Source organism: Paroedura picta, chromosome 2, assembly GCF_049243985.1.
Source record: "Paroedura picta isolate Pp20150507F chromosome 2, Ppicta_v3.0, whole genome shotgun sequence".
Taxonomy (NCBI): domain Eukaryota; kingdom Metazoa; phylum Chordata; class Lepidosauria; order Squamata; family Gekkonidae; genus Paroedura; species Paroedura picta.
Genome location: NC_135370.1, coordinates 1,152,839 through 1,174,852, shown reverse-complemented (window position 1 = coordinate 1,174,852; position 22,014 = coordinate 1,152,839). Strand labels below are relative to the sequence as shown.

General features: G+C 48.5%; 1 protein-coding gene across 5 annotated transcripts in view; it reads left to right on the top strand.

Annotated features, from left to right (window-relative positions):
* The window catches only part of ALS2 (alsin Rho guanine nucleotide exchange factor ALS2), a 71,030-nt gene that overhangs the window by 30,927 nt on the left and 18,089 nt on the right, over positions 1-22,014 (top strand). For 4 of the 5 annotated variants that reach the window (XR_013227958.1, XM_077319162.1, XM_077319160.1 and 1 more), the window contains exons 13-24: positions 701-863; positions 4,352-4,483; positions 4,809-4,937; positions 8,662-8,732; positions 10,371-10,437; positions 11,515-11,717; positions 11,940-12,005; positions 14,061-14,159; positions 16,306-16,470; positions 19,211-19,322; positions 19,527-19,604; positions 19,702-19,835. Coding sequence is in view for 4 of the 5 variants with exons in the window: in XM_077319162.1 (XP_077175277.1) it covers positions 701-863; positions 4,352-4,483; positions 4,809-4,937; positions 8,662-8,732; positions 10,371-10,437; positions 11,515-11,717; positions 11,940-12,005; positions 14,061-14,159; positions 16,306-16,470; positions 19,211-19,322; positions 19,527-19,604; positions 19,702-19,835 (1,419 nt within the window). In the remaining variant the exon portion in view is untranslated. The remainder of the gene's footprint in view (positions 1-700; positions 864-4,351; positions 4,484-4,808; positions 4,938-8,661; positions 8,733-10,370; positions 10,438-11,514; positions 11,718-11,939; positions 12,006-14,060; positions 14,160-16,305; positions 16,471-19,210; positions 19,323-19,526; positions 19,605-19,701; positions 19,836-22,014) is intronic. The other variant, XM_077319163.1, reaches the window with a different exon arrangement.

Below are 22,014 nucleotides of genomic sequence, written 5' to 3'. Positions count from 1 at the left end.
AGGAAGCAAAACCCAGCATACCTGGATGGGAAGCTGCTCCGAGCTCCCGGGATGAAGGGCAGAGGATAAACAGAGCACACAGTTAACTCCTCAAAGTGACTCTGTTGAATTGTTCCCTTTCTTCCTGCTTGGCAAGAGAATGAATTCTTCGCCCCCACTGGATTTGCCTCCGTCTCCACTGGTTTATGATTCTACACAACAATAATAATTTAACTTTTTTTTAGCCCTGAAAGCCAGGCTTAGAATCATAGAATCACAGAGTTGGAAGGGGCCATACAGGCCATCTAGTCCCACCCCCTGCTCAGTGCAGGATCAGCCTCCAGCATCCAGGAGAAGGATCTGTCCAGCCACTGCTTGAAGACGGCCAGTGAGGGGGAGCTCCTCACCTCCTGAGGCAGCCACTTCCACTGCTGAAATAGACTCCTAGAATCCTAGAGTGGGAAGGGGCCATGAAGGCCATCTAGTCCCACCCCCTGCTCAACGCAGGATCAGCCCTAAGCATCCTAAAGCATCCAAGAAAAGTGTGTATCCAACCTTTGCTTGAAGACTGCCAGTGAGGGGGAGCTCACCACCTCCTTAGGCAGCCTATTCCACTGCTGAACTACTCTGAAATTTTTTTCCCTGATATCTAGCCTATATCGTTGTACTTGGTTTAAACCCATTACTGCTTCTAACACACACCTGTTTTTTTTCCCTCCAGGGATTTCTTAAGTAAAAACCAGGCATTGCTTCAGGATTTGTCAGAGACGAATGAGGACGGTCACCCCTTAGTGGAGGTGCTGAGCACTCTGTTCTTCTTGCCCCTCAGAAGACTGCAGCTTTATGCTCGCGTTTTGCTCAAGCTGGCTACTTGTTTCGAAGTGGTAAGTTGTTGGCCACAAAAGCTTCCCTTGGAACGTGTTTTCATGCTGCGGTCACTTCTGGGGAGGTTTCCTAGGGCTGTGTTGGGAGGTCCCTGGAGGTTTGGGAGGTGGAGTCGGGGGGGGGGGACCTCAGCAGGGCATGCCGTAGTCGCCCTCCGAGGCAGCCTTTTCCCCCAGAGGAGCTGATCTTGGTTGTCTGGAGATCGAGTGTCATGGCGGGAGATCCCCAGGGGCCACCTGGAGGTTGATGAACCATGTCCTTTAATGTTTGTCTTCGTAGGACCCTCAAGAGTCAGGGCCATTTCGCACGGCTTCAAAGTAGCAGAATGGTTGCTATTTGGAAACGCTACTAATTTGACATAACCCACGACGTCGTAGACAATCTGCAACAATCCTGAAACCAATCAGCAAAAAGCGCTTCGTTGTGGCGCTTTCAGGGGAATCCAGAAAAGTGGATTCACCCTCCGGATAGCGATACACTCCTGCAACCAATCTGCAACAGTAGCGCTAAAGACCTGTGCGTTACCATTGTTGCTGGTTCTTCAAAGTCCCTCCCCCTGGCTCTCTCCTCCAAACTTCCGGCGAAGCGATCGCCATTTTTTTTTCTCCGAGCGAGCGGGGATAAACGCACCGGCGAGCCTCTTTCTGTTTAGAGGCTTCCCTGGCTTCAGTCCTTCACCTTTAGTCACTAAGCACAAACAACTGAAAAGCCCGTTTGCTGAAATAAAGTCCCTTTATTTTTTACAAATAAATTCAGCCGAAAATCTGGCCCGTGAGAGGGGGGGGGGGGATTTTTTTTTTATCACTCGAGGCAGCGTGCAAACGATCATACAATCAAACGACAGCTCACATTAGGCAGCTGGATGGGTCTCTCCGTAGCAACGAATCTACCTAGATTCATTGCTATGGGTCGTTTTTTTTTTTTTTAAAAACCTTTCTTAAAGGGAAAGGGGCTGTTTGGGAGCATGCTAACGGCTGCCCATTGGCTGCTTGACGGCCAGGGGCGGGAAGAGCTTGGCAATAGCGCTTCCTTTCTAGCGATTTCTGCCGAGACCGGAAGCCTGTGGGAAACGCTAAAAAACGCAACTGATTCCACTACAAAGGCAGGTATGCATAACGACGAATTCCACTATTTTAAATGGCGATTTTTCATTCCGCAAACAATTTGCAACAAAGATCCCTGTGCGAAAAGGCCCTCAGTATCTTGCAGTGGTTAGATTAGCCGTTCTCAGCTTTTTTACAATTGAGAAGCTCCTGAAACATTCTTCAGGCTTCAAGAAACTGCAGAAGTGGCTCAATCATGCAGAATATGGTTGGGAAGCAGAGCTGTGTACTCAGGGCTCCTCCCCTTCCCACCCCCAGGCCGATCATTGGTCATTGGAGGGGGGGGGGATATCAACATGATCATGTAGGGTCATATCTGTACCGTACAGTGGCTCTAATATTTGTGAAGAGCCCCTGTGGGAGGTGCGGTGTCTGGGACATGTCTGGGTGTCCGGCCTCCACTTCCGGCTGCACCTCCTGGGTTGTTGTGAGGATGACACGGAGGAGAGGAGAATGATGTACGCACTTTGTGTCCCTGTTGAGGAGAAAAGAGGGTTATAAATGAGGTAAATAAGTAATTTGGGTGTGGAAAAGTAATCAGTTATATCCTGTGAGGGCACACCTGGGGTAGCACATTCCATGGAGGCAAGGGGTGTTCTATCCATATCTTGCTTTGGTGGGGTGCCCTTTGTGCTAGCAGAACGTGCCAGGGACACACCCTCTTTAGCAGCACATGGTAGAAAGGGAAAATGCCTTTAATTACACAGAGAACTACAAGAGGAATTGTACTCCCTTAAAAATGAAGCTTTTTATTTTATCCTTACAGGACAGTAGATGAGTAACATAATTCATTTTTTATTAAGCCTTCAATTTTAGGAAGTTTGTTAACACGGCTGTAGGTTTTTTGATTCTGTGTTAGCAGTGAGTAAGAGGATTCCTCTGCACCCTCGCCTGGGTCACCTAGGCTAGAATCATAGAGTTGGAAGGAGCCTCCTGGGTCATCTAGTCCAACCTTCACAGAATCAGCCTCTCCGTCAGATGGCTCGCCAGCCTCTGTTTAACAATTTCCAAAGATGGAGGACCCACCACCTCCCGAGGAAGCCTGTTCAAACATCTTCTTCCGGATGTTTGGATGGAATTTTTTTGAATTAATTTCATCCCATTCGTTCTGGTCTGTCGCTCTGCTCCATCCTCTATATGGCACCCTTTTAAATACTTGAAGATAGTTACCAGATCCCCTCTCAATCGTCTCCTCTCTAGGCTAAACAGACCAAGCTCCCCCAGCCTTTCTTCATACGTCTTGGTCTCCAAACCCCTCACCATCTTTGTTGCCCTCCTCTGGACATGCTCCAGTTTGTCTACATCCCTCTTAAACTGGGGTGCCCAAAACTGGACACAGGACTTCAAGTGTTAGCCTGATCCCATCAGATCCCGAAAGCTAGCCCCGGCTAGTACTTGGATGGGGGACCTCCAAGGAAGGTCATCATATGGCGTCAGGCAATAGCGAACCAACCATGTTAGTCTGTTGCCATGAAAGCGCTATGGGGGTCTCCGTAAGTCAGCTGCCATTTGACAGCGCTCCACACACACGTATGTCCCCCAAAGAGCACTCTGCTCTGCTAATGCTGACCCCTCGCCCCAAAGAAGTGGGATTGGCCTCAACCGGGGTAGAACGAGCTACCAGTAGAGATCTGGGCCCTGTCAGAGCCATGAGTAGTGCTCTTCCTCCATGCATGTGGTTGAGGCCAATGGAACCATAGAGAAACATCCAAACAGGCCCCTCTCCTCTCCTCTCCTCTCCTCTCCTCTCCTCTCCTCTCCTCTCCTCTCCTCTCCTCTCCTCTCCTCTCCTCTCCTCTCCTCTCCTCTCCTCTCCTCTCCTCTCCTCTCCTCTCCTCTCCTCTCCTCTCCTCTCCTCTCCTCTCCTCTCCTCCCCTCCCCTCCCCTCCCCTCCCCTCCCCTCCCCTCCCCTCCCCTCCCCTCCCCTCCCCTCCCCTCCCCTCCCCTCCCCTCCCCTCCCCTCCAGATTCCAGAACCCGGATTTGAAAATCAAACCAGAAATATAGTTTAGAGGGCTTATCAGAGCAGCTTATATTGAAATATGAAATTAAGTTTTCCATTGCTTACTGCTTTTAAAGCCATGTCTGAATGGGCCTTCCATGTCTCCAGAATGGGTGGTCTACAACTTTAATAAATAAATAGATTTCACGCACAGCTGCAACCCTTGAAGCACCCCAGCCTCACAATTGGACACGCTTCTGGCATCGAGATGCTCAACCTGCCACTTGTGCTCCTCTGAGGAGTGTGCTTCCTGTGACTCGATTGACCCCGTCAAACTTTCAAAATGTGCCTTTTCCTAATCTGGGCAGTGTGAACTCTTGGAAATAAAATGTTGGCTCAGTCTCCGGAACCGATCTGATGGGCTTGTTCCTTTTCCTTCCTAGACTTCTGCAGAGTACCAGGGCCTGCAGGACGCCGGTTCCTCTTACGAATCCCTCGCGGTCCATCTGGGCAGGAAAAGAAAGGAAGCCGAGTACACCCTGAGCTTCTGGAAGACCTTTCCAGGGAAAATGACAGTATGTTGAGAGCTGCCCTCCTGGCGGCAGCAGCTTCCTGTCCTCTGCTTGCTCAGGCCGAGCACCTCGTGCTCTCACGAATGCCAGCACAGCCGTCCCCTTCCCCTTCCCCTCCCACACCTGCTGAGCACCTGGGGATACGGCCGGCTTCGGAACGGATTCTGTTCAGTCTCTCGTGCTTCAGTTTGTCCGCATCGCAACGTAATTGTGATGTGCACAAGTCCGGCCCCCGTCTGCACGCGTGGCTTGAGCCGACGCTGTCAGGCGGGTATCGGCCTGCCGTTGTTGAGTTAATTTGCAGTGGTCTCTCTCCCTTTCGTGACAGGACTCCTTGAGGAAACCGGAGCGACGACTAATCTGTGAAAGCAGCAATCGCGGAATGTCTCTCCAGCATGCCGGGAGGTTCTCGGTGAACTGGTTCATCCTGTTTAATGATGCTTTGGTCCATGCCCAGGTGAGCACTCAGGCGCATTTGCAAAGGGTGGCCAGGCCGTTTCTGGCAGATGGAGATCTGGTCACCCTTCAGCCAAGTGTCTTGTTGTTAACAGGCTTGCCAACGGAGGGCCGTGGCTTCCGTGGTTCAGTCCGTCTGTCCCTTGTCGGGGCTTCCTCTTTGCCTCTGCCTTCCACTTTGCCTCGCATCATGGTCTTTTCCAGTGACCCTGGTCCCCTCCTCCGGATGTGAGCAGAGCAGGATAGCCTCGGTTTGGGAATATCAGTTTCTAGGGAGAGTTCAGACTCAATTGGATCTTGGCTCCTAGAGCTGAATTTCTTCTGTTCTGTCTGGTTGAAGGACCAGGCTTGAGTTTGGGGTTTCCCAGGTGAAATCTGCTTTGCTGCTACCGCTCTCACCCACTCCCAGGAATAGAGGTTCTCAGCCACAAGAGCCCATCCCCTCAAGGAGGTTTGGAAGGTGAATAAGCTCAGCTCTCTCTCTCTCTCTCTCTCTCTCTCTCTCACACACACACACACACACACACACACACACACACACACACACACACACACACCAGCCTCTGGTGAGAAGTCTTTCCAGGGTTTCCAGCCTCAGATTGGGAAACTGGTGGAGATTTTTAGGGTGAACCCTAGGGAGGGCAGGGTTAGAGGAGGGAAGGGGCCTCTGCAGTGTGGTGTACTGGTTAAGAGCTGTGGCTTCCAATCTGGCAAGCTGGGCTTGATTCCCTGCTCCCCCACATACAGCCAGCCGGGTGACCTTGGGCTCCCCATAGCCCTGATAGTGCAGTTCTGCCCCACAGGGTGTCAGTTGTGGGAGAGGAAGGGAAGGATATTATAAGCCGCTTTGACACTCCTTTGAGAAATGAAAAGTGTGGTATAAAAACCAACTCTTCTTCTTATAATCCCATAATTCCATAAGAGTCTAGGGAACAGATCTGTCATCTCTGTTATAAAGGACATTTTTATTATCCTGAAATAAGTTGTAATTCTTTTTTTTAAATATAAATTTCATTTATTCAGAAGAGAAAAAGACATTGTAGGTAAAAGTAGATACTACATATTTACTGAACTATTAATGAATATTAAGCTGATATATCACAATGCATCAAACATTTTTCTAAAAATATTATTGTTTATATTTCCATACACATCAGTTAGTTTTTTCCATCCTGTTTCATCAATCAATATATTCTAATATTGGACTCCATTTTCTATTAAAATATGATAAAATTAGTCCCATGGCTAATTGTATTGACATAATCTGGGAGGAGCCTATGGTAAGACAGTTTCCAGCCAGTGAGATGAGTTCTTCTTTAACACAAATGGTAAACTGGGGGGCGGGGGGGGGGGTAAAGAATCATAGAATCACAGAATCATAGAGTTGGAAGGGGCCATACAGGCCATCCAACACCCTGCTCAACGCAGGATCAGCCTAAGAAAGGCTTTTGAGATGACGGTGCTCTGCAGAGATTGCCCAGGCAAGGTTCTGGATCACACAACCAGTTTGATGTAGCAATTAGAGTGCTGGACAGAAATCTGGGAGACCCAGTTTCAAGTTCCCACTCTGCCATGCAAACTCATTTTCAGCATAACCTACCTTATGGCTTTGCTGGGAAGATTAAAACAGAATAGAGGAAAGCAAGGTAAGCCGTTTTGGGTTGCCATTGGAGAGAAAAATATTAATAAATGTGTAAATAATGTTCCCTTGGGGAGCAGTGAAGTGGCGTTAATGTCCTCGGACGCCTTAGAGTTCCCAGGGAACTGTGTTTTGTGTGCATTCCACTTGCGACTGGGTGCTTCCTCTCGGGGTGTTCAGCTCTTTCTCTTGACATGGCCCTCCCTGCCCCAAAGGACAGACTGCTGCTTCAGGATCTCGGGAGTCCCATAGAAGAGCTGAGGGCACTGGCTCCTCTGCCCCTTAGGTAAGGACGTGCCAGGATCCTTCTTGGGGTCCTGGGCCCTCAGCAACCTCTTTCTAACTAATGCCCGCTTGTAGGTACGTGCACACACAAAATTCATACTGTTTTGGATTCAGCTTCAACCAGTTCAGGCCAAATTCAAATCACATAAATGACCCTTCACTTTTGGGGGAGGTATTTATTATTGTTGTTATTGTTGTTGTTGTTATTATTATTATTATTAAACTTTTATACTGCCGTTCCCTGAGGCTCATGGCGGTTTACAAGATAAAAATTTCAATAAAACCCATAGTTAAAACCATTAAAACCAATCCACACTATCAATGTTAGCCGAGGGACATCAGGTTGCTAATATGGGAGTGAGGCAATCAGATCACTCAGATGAACCCAGGGAGCCCAGATCCAATGTCGGGACCGCCCACCCTGGCCTCAACCATATCCCTGGCGGAAGAGCTCTGTCTTGCAGGCCCTGCGGAAAGCTGGCAACTCTGGCAGGGCCCGCAGCTCTTCCGGGAGCTCATTCCACCAGGTAGGGGCCAGGACCGAAAAAGCCCTGGCCTGGGTCGAGGCCAGCCGAACATCCCGAGGGCCCAGAACCACCAGTGGGTTTGCACCCACAGAGCGAAGAGCCCTGCGGGGGGCATAAGCAACCAAGCAGTCCCGTAGGTAGGCAGGACCCAGGCCGCATGTAGCCTTAAAGGTTAAAACCAACCCTTGAACTTGATCCTGATTTAAAGGGCACAGCATGCCTGTCATTATCAGTTGTTTAGCAGTCTCTGCATTAGGTGGGTATTAGCAAAATTATCATTTTATTTCCATGTCAGGAGGAGCATGATCATAGAATCATAGAGTTGGAAGTGACCATAAAGACAATCTAGTCCATCCCCCTGCTCAATCTAGGGTCAACTTAAAACATCCGTTATAACTATCTGTCCAGCCGCTGCTTAAAGACCACCAATAAGGGGGAGCTCGCCACCTCCTTGGGCAGCCTGTACCACTGCTGAACCACCCTGACTGGGAAAAAATTTTCATGCTTTCTAGCCCATACTGTTCTACGTGTAGTTTAAACCCATTACTGCGTGTCCCCTCCTCTGGTGCCGACAGGAACCGTTCCCTTCCCTCCTCTAAGTGACAACCTTTCAGATACATAAAGAGAGGAATAATTTTCCCTCTCACTCTCTTCTTCTCCAGGCTGAACAATTGTATTCATTAAATATCAAGTCTGTTGTTATCATCCCGGAAAGTTGTCACAGAAATATTGAAAAAGCACTCGCCATATTGAGTTGAAAGTCTAAGCATGCTCTTCCTGACTTTCCCGTGCAGAATTAAAAGGCCAGGCCAGTATCGGATATTGCTGATCTGATACTTGAAATACTAGTCCTCCTACTGTGTCATCCACCTGTACTGTGCACTCACACAAGGTCATCTCACACCAGGATGCAGACAAAAGGCAGGGAAAAGCCTGTTTATATCTGTATAATTCTAATGAATAACATCCCATAACCTAGTTTTTAAGCAGAACATGCAATTAAAGAATCAGAGTCCAGTAGCACCTTTAAGACCAACAAAGATTTATTCAGGGTGTGAGCTTTCGAGTGCAAGCACTCTTCCTCAGACTAAGAACTCGAAAGCTCACGCCCTGAATAAATCTTTGTTGGTCTTAAAGGTGCCACTGGACTCTGATTCTGTTGTGCTACTTCAGACCAACCCAGTTACCCATTTGAAGCAATTAAAGAGTATTTATTATGAGTGCATTTAATAATATAATTTTTTTTTTCCTTTTTTGTCTTTTTGGTTTTGTAGTTCTCAACTCATCACATTTTTTCCTTGTCCACACTGTGGGTGGAGCCTATCTCTGAAGAGTCTGGTAACACGTAAGTATTTCTGGGGCCCCTTTCAGGTTACAGGTGATTAACTTATTTGCCGAACATTTTTCTTTAAAAAATAAAATCCAGATTCCCTTCGCATTGCGGTACTGTGGTGCTCTAGTCTCTTCTGAGATGTCAAGGTCATGTCTTCAGACACCATCATAACGATGCTGGAATAACATCTGTAACCCTAAAGATAAAGATTGTAAGGGAGGGTAGGAGGAGTTGGGCCCCGCCACCTTAACCACCAATCAGGTTGGCTGTTCCGGATGTCCCATTCCTGATTGGCCGTCCATATAATGGCCAATCAGGAAGGAAGCCCTGTCTCTGGTCGCGTCCCCCTCCAACTTCTTCCCTTTGGAAGAAGTACCAACCCGGTGAGCAGGAGATGGGAGGGAGGGCGGAGGGCTGGGGCCCCGGGGGGTCATGGGGGTGGAGAGAGAAGGCAGGGAACCCTGGGCAGGGCTCCCACCGCCCCAAGCAGCTTCAGCTGCAGCCTTGGCAGGCCTTGGTGGAGCTGCCAGGGCAGCGGGAGAAGGACTGTGGACTGCCTGTCAATACCACTCCTCCTGCTTCCAAAAGCCCCACTGTGGCCTCCGCAGCCCTTGGTGGGCCTTTTGCGTCTGGCAGCAAAAGGAGTTAGGTCCCTGCCGGAGCTTCCCCACCCGCCCCACAAAACACTCGCTGAACCCTCTGGAGCAGGGGCGTTTGCTGGCAGGGGCTCATGGGAAATGTAGTCCATGAACATCTGGAGGGCCACAGGTTGACTCCCCTTGCTCTGGAGGATTCAGGGTGCCTTTTGTGAGAGGAGCCGGGTCCTCGCCAGCGCTCCCCCCCCCCCACTCCGCAAAATGCCCACTAAGCCCTCTGGAGGTTTCGTGGGCCTTTTGGTCACGGTGGCACCCTGCCCCGAAAACCCCCACCGAGGCCTCTCCAGGCCTCATCTGGCCTGCCCATGTCAGGGGATGGGGTGGTGGCTAGCGCCATTGAATTGTTACATTCCTTGGGCTTTTCCAGGGGGTAGCTATTTTGGTTTGAAGCAATAAAAGAAAATTTGAATCAAATGACACATTTTAAACCATCCAAGTTTATTATTTGGAACAAAATATTTTGTCCAAAATACAGAGTGCAAACTGGCTGCTGGATATTGATCTAATGCAGTGGTCCCCAACCTTTTTCCGGTTGAGGGCCGCCTCCAGGAGTGGGGGAGAGCTGCTGCCCCCCCCCTCATAGCAAAAAGCTAGCTGGGCTGCGAGCGAAGTGGCCACTTTGGGGCCTGGCCACTCGGGGCCTGGCGAGCTTCTCACTGCAAGGCGGGGGAGAGGCAGGTGCGGCTGCTGCCGGCCTGGTACTGAGGCCTTCTCGGACCGGGACCGGGCCGTGGACCGTGGGTTGACGACCCCTGATCTAATGGACACATTTTCTTTTGGCCAGATGCAAGAAGAAAGAGAGGTCAGGAATGTTGGAGGAGCTGGTTTTAATATATATTTGTGCCTGTACTGACCATGCTAAATTATTCAGGGTATTTAAAAAAAAAACCCTATCTTCTTGCTCTTTGTGTTTCATAAGCAAGATTAAGTCAGTCTATTTCTCTGGATTCCAGAGTTCTGAACCTGGTCAATGTATCTTCTGTTTTCCTGCCAGAAACGGTTTGAGAATCACCACCCCGGAGGAGCAGTTCACTCTCCTTTCATCAACTCCGCAGGAAAAGGTAAGCAAAGGGCCTCAGTGGCTACGTCAGCCAGATGGGGCAATGACCTACCCGGGGGTTAGTTTCCCAGAGACTGGCTTGTTTCCCTTTCCCGTTCTCTAATAGTCAAGGGATGGGTACAGGGGAAAGGAGGGGCTGAATTGTTGGTCTAGAACTGATGGCTTGTGGCTAGAGCAGTCAGCCACAGGGTGGGAAAGCCCTGGAGGTTTGGGGGTGGAGCCTGGGGAGGGGAGGGGAGGGGACTCAGTGGGGTACAGTGCTGTACCATCCACCTTCCAGAACAGCCATCTTCTCCTGGGGAACTGATCTCCGTAGTCTGGCTATAATTTCAGGGGATCCCCCGGTCCCACCTGGAGGTTGGCATCCCTACTCATGGCTCGTTGACCTAAGATTCCACATCAACGGCATCACTGCAAATTCCACCTTTACAAATGGTTTAAGGCAAGGGTAGTCAAACTGCGGCCCTCCAGATGTCCATGGACTACAATTCCCATGAGCCCGTGCCAGCATTCCAGTTGAGGGCCGCCTCCAGGAGAGGGGGAGAGCTGCAGGCCCAGCAGGTGGCATTAACGCGCATGTTCAGAATAACCACACGTGTGTGTTTTTGCCAGCAGGGGGAACTAACGCACATGCGCGGCAGCTCTGCACATGCGTGTTTGCATCCACTGGCGTTCTGGAGGCTGCGCCGGCCTCTCCCCCCCCCCCCCATAGCAAAAAGCTAGCATTCTCTGGCAGGGGCTCATGGGAATTGCAGTCCATGGACATCTGGAGGGCCGCAGTTTGACTACCCCTGGTTTAAGGAATTTGTAAGCGGGTGAAAAATGGAAAGAAAAGGAGGATTTATATGGTAAATGACATAAAATTGCATTTGATGATCTTGAGCCTTCTGCAGTCCTGTGTTTTTTATCATGGTTGCTTCCACATGATTAGTTGTGTGTCGGTCTCTTGGGCAAACTTGGTGTTGATCCTGCAGCCTTCCAGTAAGAGTAACAGGGGGAGGGCGTGGCGGCGCAGTGCTGAACAAAGTTCCACATGGAGAAGAGAAGGATCTGAACCCTTTCGCTTCAATTCTTCCAGGCAAAGTGGTTGCGAGCTATAAGTCAAGCCGTGGATCAGGCCTTGAAAGGCACAACTGACTGGCCACCTTACGGGAGTGGTGGGAATCTCCCGAGGAAAGAGCCTCCCATTTCCCGCAGCGCAAAATACACTTTTTACAAGGATCCTCGGCTGAAGGACGCCACTTACGACGGCCGATGGCTTTCTGGGAAACCACACGGAAGGTGCAAACGCGCAGATGCTTGTCATGGGTGTGCTGTTTGAGACGCAGAAATTGCATCAGATAGTAAATGAAAGAACATTTTTACAGGTTGGATAAAATATGTCTGAAAGCCAAATGACAATGACTTGTTTGTTTTGGAAAGGGGCAGCCGTCCTACGTATAAACTGTGCGCTGAGGCTTCAGATGGCAAAATGGTCTCTCTCTTGTGCTTTCTATGTTGCAGAGGAGTCTTAAAATGGCCGGATGGAAGGATGTATTCTGGCATGTTCCGAAATGGCCTGGAAGACGGGTGAGGACAAAGGAGGAGCCTGTTTACTGTTGAAAATTGACTTCACTCCCAACAAGATGCCAAATGATCTGTCTCTATCTGTGTAGAGGAAAAAGACAAATCTGTGTTGATTCTAATATTTTGCAGCATGAACTTATCACTTCATAGCCTTTTTCTTATGGTGGGGCCAGAAGCAAGTCTTGTGCGTATCTCCCATGTTTTTAGAATAATTGCTGCTCAGTGGATGGAAGTCTTGTAGTGTTGAGCCTGAATGTTGGGGACATTTCCTGGCTTCACAGAACTGATTTTTAAACCTTTTCAAAACATATGTGGCATTTTGGATTGCTGTTTATCTAAAATAGCTTGCCAAAAATGCAAAACTCCTTGAATCCAGTGTGAAACCAAAAAAACTGCAGAAACAGATTAACTTACACTCACTGCGTTTCTGCTTCATGATTAGGAAAGTCACTGGCACATTTTATACTCTGTCTTGTACTAGATTTTTAGTGCTTGTGTGTGTGTGTGTAAGGGGAGAGGGAGAAAAAAGATCCACTGAATTCAGCAGAAAAAAATTGTACCCTTATGACTAATAAAGTTTTATTCAAGGTGTGCATGCACAGTTCTTTAGCCAATGAAATGGAAACCATCAGAGAGCATATATGAGATAGTAAATTAGGAGTAAGTTAGTAAACATCATCATGATATCCAACAGATATGCAGCATGAGGAAATTGTTTAGCCAATTCAAGAGCCTTGCTAGAATAGCAAACTGAGATAATCAGTCTTTTGGGTTCAATTCCCATTCACAAAAACATAAGGGGAATAAAAATGTCAAGGTTAGTGATTAATGGCAAACATTTTCCCAGTTGTGAAAAGAAGTAATTAAAAGAAGCCTGTTGCTAGCCCCATCTGTCTCCACCCAAGCATGGAAGCATCCCCACAAGTGACAAGGTTCAGTCTCATGTCCTAAGACCAGAGAGTTAGATTCTAAATTACATTACATTCTACTATTCATTACATCACTTTATAATCTGCTATACAGTCTCATTGTCCCAAATGCAATAAATTGATGAGGGGATTGTAAAGTATGCAGGAATAAGGGCTGAATGAGATTAGCATATGTAGTAAGATAAGAAACCAGTATCCCTATTGAGTCCTGGGGATTCCACTGTTTTGAGCGTTACAATAACTTGCATCTCAGCAATTTCTATTTCCAGTCCGTTCTTGAAGTTCTTTACAATAAAACAGCTACTTTGAGATCCTTCATTGAATGTCCTAGAAGGTTGAAGTGTTCAGTAGATCTTGTTCACAGGACTGCAGCCTGAGTCTATAGATGTTGTCTCTTAGCTTCATTCATGCAAAGGAGATAATGAAACAAAGAATTTTGGATATTCACTGTCAAAACAACATTAATGAAGTAAACTCCACTTTTTGCAATGCCTCTATTTAATAATCTGAAGCCATTACCTTATTTATCTAGTTTAATCATTTCTGAATTTAGGAGAACATTTATGCTGCTTTGCTATAGTATGCTTCCATCTGCTTTTAGGGAAGGCTTATTTTTAAATATACTCATCGTAATGATTATGCATCTGTTAGGATGGGAGTATTGAAACATCAGCACATGTTTTACTTGATTGCCAACTGCATGAACAAATTAGAAGAGAACTTATTTCAACTTTCCCACAAATGAGGCTTAATTCTGTGATGTTTAAAATCATGTTGTCAGATAAAAATGCTAAACTAACCTCTGCCATTGCTCTATTTGCATGGAGGGCAACTGAGGCCCAGGTGAATCTGGAGCGACTAGATAAAGATCGTGTTAATTACTAGCTACAATGTATTTGAATTTGAATTTGAAATTGTATTGGCTCTCAGGGTCTGGAATCTTTCTTCCCTTCTAACTTTATCGGTATTGTAATCTGATTTCTGGTCTAGTGCCACATTAATAAACTGATGACTGATTGGTTGACGGATGGATGGATGGATGGATGTGGTTGCAGGAAAAAGTCTTGGGTTAGTCGCTAAGCTATAACTTTTTCTTAACCGTTCCTGCCTGTGGTCTTTGTGTTGGCAGGCATGGTGAATACAAAGTACCCAATAAGATGTTGAACAAGAGTGACCACTATGTCGGATATTGGAAAGAGGGCAAAATGTGCGGCCAAGGAGTCTACAGGTAAAAGAACATGTTGGTCATATGTAATTAGAAAGGAGAGAACAAATATGCGTTTGAATCGTTATATTATCACCCTGTATTCCAATCCTCCCTACGTGCATCTTTCAGAAGCTGCTTTTTGGCCCTGTTTGTCTCCTCTATGCGGTCTTTGCCCTAGAGTCCACAGGGGCTCATAACTGCCTTCCCCTGAGATGCTGTCCATGTGGGAAACTCATTGATTGCATGGGATCAAGTGATATAGAAACATCAACAGACTTGGCACAATCCCACTTGCGGGATCTTGTGCAACGCCTGGCACTAAGGCCCCAAAATTGTTTGCACAAGAAGGCTTACAACAAGCTTCACTTACAACAAGCTTCACCTAGTCCAAGCGGCTGGTAGGGGAAAGCCAGTCTGGTGTCGTGGTTAGGAGTGCGGACTTCTAATCTGGCATGCCGGGTTCGATTCTGCACTCCCCCACATGCAGCCAGCTGGGTGACCTTGGGCTCGCCACGGCACTGATAAAACTGTTCTGACCGAGCAGTGATATCAGGGCTCTCTCAGCCTCACCCAACCCACAGGGTGTCTGTTGTGGGGAGAGGAAAGGGAAGGAGACTGTAAGCCGCTTTGAGCCTCCTTTGGGGAGAGAAAAGCGACATATGAGAACCAACGCTTCTTCTTCTTCTTCAAAGTGCATCGAGTCACAGCCGACGTCCGGTGACCCAGTAGGGCTTTTAAGGCAAGAGACATTGGCCTTTTTCTTATGCTTTTGCTTGCATGAGAGCTCTAACGCAAGAGGAAATGTTATGCTGCACTCCACCCATAACCCTCAACACCAACTTGGTGTGGTGGTTAAGAGCAGCAGCTTCTAATCTGGAGAGCCTGGCTTGATTCCCCATTCTTCCACATGCAGCCAGTTGGGCTAGTCACAGTCCTGTTAGAGCTGTTATCACAGAGCAGTTCTGTCTGAACTCTCTCAGCTTCACCTCCCTCACAGGGTGTCTGTTGGAGTAGTGGAAGGGAAGGCAACTATTAGCCGCCCTGAGATTCAGGTAGAGAAAAACAAAGTGGCGGGATACAAATAAAAAATAAATTAAATTAAAGCCATCTCTTCTTCTTCTTCACATTAATATAAATTCAAGAGTTAGACCCCCACTCATACTGAAAATAATCTTAAATTTTTATATTCCCACCCTGAGAGCCAGTTTGGTGTAGTGGTTAGGAGTGCAGCCTTCTAATTTGGCATGCCAGGTTCGATTATGCGCTCCCCCACATGCAGCCAGCTGGGTGACCTTGGGCTCGCCATGGCGCTGATAAAACTGTTCTGATATCAGGGCTCTCTCAGCCTCACCCACCCCACAGGGTGTCTGTTGTGGGGAGAGGAATGGGAAGGCGACTGTAAGCCGCTTTGAGCCTCCTTCGGGTATGGAAAAGTGGCATATAAGAACCAACTCTTCTTCTTCTTCAGTAATCTCAGCTCTCTCTCAGCCTCACCCACGTCCCAGGGTGTCTGTTGTGGGGAGAGGAAAGGGAAGGCGACTGGAAGCCGCTCTGAGACTCCTTTGGGTAGAGAAAAGCAGCATCTAAGAACCAACTCTTCTTCTTCAGTAATCTCAGGGCTCTCTCAGCCTCCCCTCCCTCACAGGGGGTCTGTTGTGGGGAGAGGAAAGGGAAGGCGAATGGAAGCCGCTTTGAGCCTCCTTCGGGTAGAGAAAAGCAGCATATAAGAACCAACTCTTCTTCTTCTTCAGTGATCTCAGGGCTCTCCCATCCTCCCCTCCCTCACAGGGTGTCTGTTGTGGGGAGAGGAAAGGGAAGGGGACTGGAAGCCGCTTTGAGCCTCCTTCGGGTAGGGAAAAGCGGCATCTAAGAACCAACTTCTTCTTCTTTATGTGAGAGTCCCTGTGCATATCTGCATACGTGTCTCTTTCTTTGTGCCTGCTTTCATTATGAAGCTTTCCTTTGAAATTGATCCCATATTTCTTTCACTGAGGAGAGGAGGGTGAGGAAAAAAGGAAGACTTTCAAGGGGGGGAAAGGTAAGTTGTGAGTCGCTCCATTACCCTTCTGTCACTTCAGGTTCAACGACAGAGGCAGAATGGTAAATGGAATGGAGGGTAATGCCTTTCCTGCCCCCCTCCCCTTCAGTGTCTCCTTCTTCCTTGCAGCTATGCCACTGGGGAGGTTTACGAGGGCAGCTTCCAGGAGAACATGCGCCACGGCCATGGCCTCTTGCGCAGTGGGAAACTGACGTCCTCCTCTCCGAGCATGTTCATTGGCCAGTGGGTGATGGATAAGAAGACGGGCTACGGAGTATTCGATGGCATCACGAGGTAAAGGCATCCCTAACCTTCTCCTCCCGCAGGCCGGATGATGTAATGCCAAGGCCAGGAACTGGGTAGAAGCCGGTATCTTTGTGCAGATTCTGAGACTTCGGCTGACTTCATGGAAGGAGCCTGCTGAACAAGACGCTTTAGAAAGCAGATATCGCATCGCTGTAATTAAAAAAATAAAACACTAATTCTCTTTAAGGCAGTGGAGCCTGCGTGGCTGTGCTCCTCAGCAAGATCCTTCCCCTTTTGCAGCCCTGCCTTCCCCAGGCTCCAACGCAAAGGATCCAGGCCTCTCCCAAGCAAGAGTTTCTTTCTTTCTTTCTTTCTTTCTTTCTTTCTTTCTTTCTTTCTTTCTTTCTTTCTTTCTTTCTTTCTTTCTTTCTTTCTTTCTTTCTACTGCCCCTTTCTGTGGACAGGCTCAGGGCCATTTGCAACATGTTAAAATCAGTTTAAAATACAACAAAAGCAATAAAAAATAAATACGCCGAATGCTCCAGTATGCCTGCTACATCTTCTTGTATTCAGTATTCAGGAGTGGAATTGTATTCTGGAGAGGGGATGAGGGAGGCCCGTATGATGATATTTGCTTGTTCTGGCCTCAACCCTACGCTTGTTGAAATGGTGCCATTTTGCAAGAGAGTTGTGTAGTTGCTTAGCAACAGCAAGGAAGGACAGGGCAACCAGATTTCCATCCCAAGTTTCTGTGAACTGAGGCATCTGGAAGAAACAAGGATTCTCTCACAAGGCCCAAGAAAGGGCAAGAAAAGGTGTTGTTGTCTTTTCTGAAGAAAGGCCGTCATAGACTGTCATGAACCCAACAAAGCAAAGAATTGTGCAACTAGGAGTTACAGAAGCTGCAGCTGTAGACATCCCATAACAGACGCATGAACGAATCACTGGGCAGGGGTGGCGTCACCCAAGAGTTGTTTAAGAGCCCCAGTATAAAAAAGAGCTTAGTAGGCCATCTAAATCCACTTCCTGCTCAGAGAAGGAACTCAGACAGGGACAGTGAGGGAGGCGGAATCCCCGAAATCCCAACCTAGAAGCCCCATCCCCCGACTTGCAGGCCGTGTTGCTCGATAGACTTCCTTGGAGGGGCAAGGAAAAACCAGGGGGCTGCCTGGGCCTCTCTCTCCACCCATCCAGGTGATCAAATGGCACGAGCAGTTTCTTTTGAACTTGAAAGGAAGAGGTTCCATCTGAGAGAATATTTCTGTCGTCTGAATAATTCATTTGTTTGTGCATCGAAAGTCTAATTTGAGAGAACAATTCTGTTCCCTTTTTCCTTCCTTTTTCTGATGCCGTAGGTTTTAGCATGTTTTAACTCATGTTATTTTAAGCCACTTTAAAGGGTCAAATGGCCAAAAAGCTGAGATAAAATATATGAACTGTTAATACTCCATTTTGTGAAGATGTCGGTGTCCAGGTGTTTGCTTCCATTCAGTCCCCGGTAATTTAGGATTGTAGCTTTGATTTTTATGGGGTTTTAGCAAAAATGTCAGAAGCAAAAAGCTAGATTTGAGTCCCTTAGCGCCCTAGAAAGGAACACAGTTTTGGGTTTTTGTGATTTTTCATAGGTTCTGCTCGTCTGTACTGCAGATCACGGTGGTTACCTCTGAACAAGTCCAGAAAGTAACTGAAAGGTTCATTGTCTAAAGCAGGCGGTGGCCAAACTGTGACTCTGCAGATGTCCATGAGCCCCTGATCTAAAGCCGGGCATTTAGACAAGTCTGTCAATGGACTTGTTTTGGGAGCTGCATTTAGTGTTTTCACCTTGAAGAGAAGAATTTCATAATTAAGGGAGGGCCATGTTTTGTCACCTACCGACAGCAAGAAAATAATTTACTTAGATGCATTAAAATCATGCAGTGATATGTGGCCATTGTGCAGAAGGCAGCCATTTAAAAACCTAGTAATTAAAAATGTGTTGAATCATGCCCATGGCCATATGCCGTCTGGGCCCTGCGTATCTAGGGGACCGCCTCTCCCAGTATTCCCCCAAAGGAACTGTAAGATCTTCTAATACCCACATGTTGGGGGTCCCCGGACTGCAGGAAATGCATCTGGCCTCAGCCAGGACCTTCTCGGCCTTGGCCCCAGCCTAGTGGAATGAGCTGCCAGTCGAGACCCAGAAGTGCAAAATGGCATTCCTCCTTCAGCCTTCGTTCGAGGCCAGAACAAACTAGCACCCAATGAAATCTGTGGGCCTCCCTCCCTCTCCAGGCTCCCCTCCCCTCCCCCGAGTTGGAGCCCGATTGGAAGAGCGTGCAGTTCGTAGGATGGACCAGGAGATGGATTGACAAATCAAGCAGATGTGATGGAGCATCATCAGTTTTTATGTTTTTAACTCAATAGAGAGTGTTCACGTAACATGTATTGTGAACTCCCCTGAGCCTGCATGCAGCAAGAGGCAGTATATATTTTTAAAAAAATAAACCCTGCCTAATGCTCTGTGACCAAAACCCTGGTGGCGTCAGGAGGTGCACCAGCAGGGCCAGAGATCCAGACCCCCCCACCCCCCCAGTACGAAGCATGCAAAGCATCCCTGCCCCAGACGGTTCCACCCGTGCCTTGTGGCTCATAGGTGCTGATGGGCCCTGCTGCACATGCTTCCTTGTGGGACCGGGTTGGCTGAGTGGTGTGTGGCGGCAGGCAGAAATCCACAGCTGAACACCCGAGTGGCCCAACGGGACGAGGACGCGGTGAGCCTTTGAGGAATGATGCCTTCCTTTCTCTGCAGGGGAGAAAAATACATGGGGATGTGGCAAGACGACCTTTGCCAGGGCAACGGTGTGGTAGTGACCCAGTTCGGACTGTATTACGAGGGAGCCTTTAGCAGCAATAAAATGATGGTGAGCTTCGGACAGCAGCGCCCTGTCCATTTTTTGGTCTCTTCTGCCATTCAGAGTGCTGGAGTAAAAGTGCAGCTACCTCACTGTTTACGTTGAGTGTTTGGGGGCTGTGAATAGGCCCCGCTGCACGCTGACAGCCACCAACATGTCTGTGAAAGTTCCTCCTAGCGTGCTTTGTGCTGATGGGGCATCTGTTTCACGCAGGGGACCGGCGTCTTGCTCTCGGAGGATGACACTGTGTACGAAGGGGAGTTTTCAGACAACTGGACCCTGAACGGCAAGGTTGTAGCTTGCATTTGGGGGAGCTTGTTTCCCTGCAGACGGAGAGTTTATAGTGGGCCAGGTCCTCATTTGTATTTGCTTTCTGTCTTCCTCCAAGGGGACACTGGCTTTGCCCAATGGAGACTATATCGAAGGGGCCTTCAGTGGAGAGTGGGGCTCAGGGATAAAGATTACCGGGACCTACTTCAAACCCAGTCTGTATGATCACGAGAAGGACCGGTCCAAAACTCTGTGAGTGGAGAAGAGCTGGCTTCTGCCATGTCTCACCGTGTACATTTCTGGAGCCGTTGAATGCTGCCATTAACTTAGATAGGCGTGACTGTCTGTGGTGTGTCTAAAGCTGTGTGGACAGGAACGACATGGAGTCAGGGCTGCTCTCCAGAAGGGCATCTCCCGTCTAGGGTGCTTGATTCTCATTCTTGTGACCTAGATGTAGAACTCAGCATTTCTCCTTATCGAATTGGGTCTTGTTCTCATTTGCCCACTTTTCCAGCGTGTTCAGATCTCGTTGAACTCTGTCTCTATCTTATGGGGTGTTCACTACTCCTCCCATTTTGGTGTCATCAGCACATTTATGAGCCAGCTTGGTTTAGCAGTCTCAGACTTCTAATCTGGTGAGCCGGATTTGATTCCCCGCTCCTCCCCCACATGCAACCAGCTGGGTGACCTTGGGCTCGCCACAACACTGATAAACTGTTCTGACTGAGCAGGAATAACCGGGCTCTCTCAGCCTCCCCTCCCTCACAGGGGGTCTGTTCTGGGGAGAGGAAAGGGAAGGCGAATGTAAGCCTCTTTGAGACTCCTTCAGGTAGAGAAAAGTGGCATATAAGAACCAACTTCTTCTTCAGTAATCCCAGGGCTCTCTCAGCCTCCCCTCCCTCACAGCAGGTCTGTTGTGGGGAGAGGAAGGGAAAGTGAATGGACCAGCTCTTCTTCTTCTAATGAGGAGTCCCCCTATCCTCCCATCCAGATCCAGATAATTAATTAAAATGTTGAGAACCACCTCTTTGAACAGAGGGGAGGGGAGAGGGGATGACTCATACAACAAAACCGGAAATGCATATTTGTACTGAAATTTATCTGAGAAACAATTTTGATCAAAAAATAGCACCTTCCCAGAACTTCTTTGAATCATGGGAGAACAACTGTCAGGAAACAGGCAGCATGCCTTGTGCCTGACTTGTCACCCCTGAAGAGCAACTTTGGTGCCACTGTCAATTCATCTCATAGCTGTGATTGTTTTATTATTTAGCAGGATATATTTTTAGGGGCCGTAGGAGCCCCCCTCCCCGACTTGCCTTCATGTTCTCAAAAACATTTATTATGGCAGTAATTTGTTTTGGCATCACCGACTCCCCCCGCTGCGAGGTGGAACAGGCTCCCCCGCTGAACTGAACACAAATTCTCGGGAGCTGCTTTCACACCATTAGGGGGTCTATGAATAAATGCATGCTGGGGTCTGCCAAGCTGCCGTGGTGAAGCGTTATGGAGTTCAGAATCTTTTCACAATTTTACTGCTGCCTTTCTTGCCCTGGAGGAAAAGGGGGGGCTGAAGCATCTGGGCACTGAAGTTACACCAGGATTGCGAGGTTAAGGTGATGCTGGATCGAGGAGTCCATTTATTAGATCCTTTCACTCAGGGTGCAAGCGCTGCCTTGCTCACTGGCAGGGGGAACCGTCGCCCTGGTTGCCTTCCTAGACCAGGAGCTCCCCAGCGTGGCCCCCCTGGGCTCCGTGGTTGGCCACCAGCCCCTTTCCTCTGGCCCGCCAAGTGTTTTGAGGAAGAGAGCGAGACCAGCAAGGCTGCCGAAGGTTTGACTGGCTGAGCAGATTTTTTAAAATGTTGCTTCAGCAGCAGCTACCATCACAGCGTGAGGATCTAGAGCAGGGGTAGTCAGACTGCGGGCCTCCAGATGTCCATGGACTACAATTCCCAGGAGCCCCTGCCAGCATTCGCTCTCTATATATCTCTCTATATATAGACTCCCATTGGCAGGACTCATTGGAGCTTACGGCTCATCTGGAGGAGCAGGAGTGGCCTGCATCTTTGGTGCCAGTTAGTAATCTATATTTAGGGAGACTAACCTACTTTATATTAAGCACTAGGGACAAAGCCCGTTGCATTCAGAAATACAATGGGCGCTAGATTGGGAGGTGGGGGTGAAAGAACTCTGCGGATGGCCTCCCCCTCCCCCCAGGACCTGGAAAGGCTGCAGGCAGCTGTTGGGGAACTCACCGGCAGGGGCAGCTCTCACATGGCAGGGATCTGCAGCCTCCGAGCCTCAGAGGGAAGTGGAAGGAGGAGGGGGTGGTCAGGGGTGGGGGGGGAAGGTAATTGGCTGGCCACTGGACAGACAGGCAAGCTGGTTGGAGGAGGAGGCACTCAGGGGTGGGATAGATGCCCTGAGTG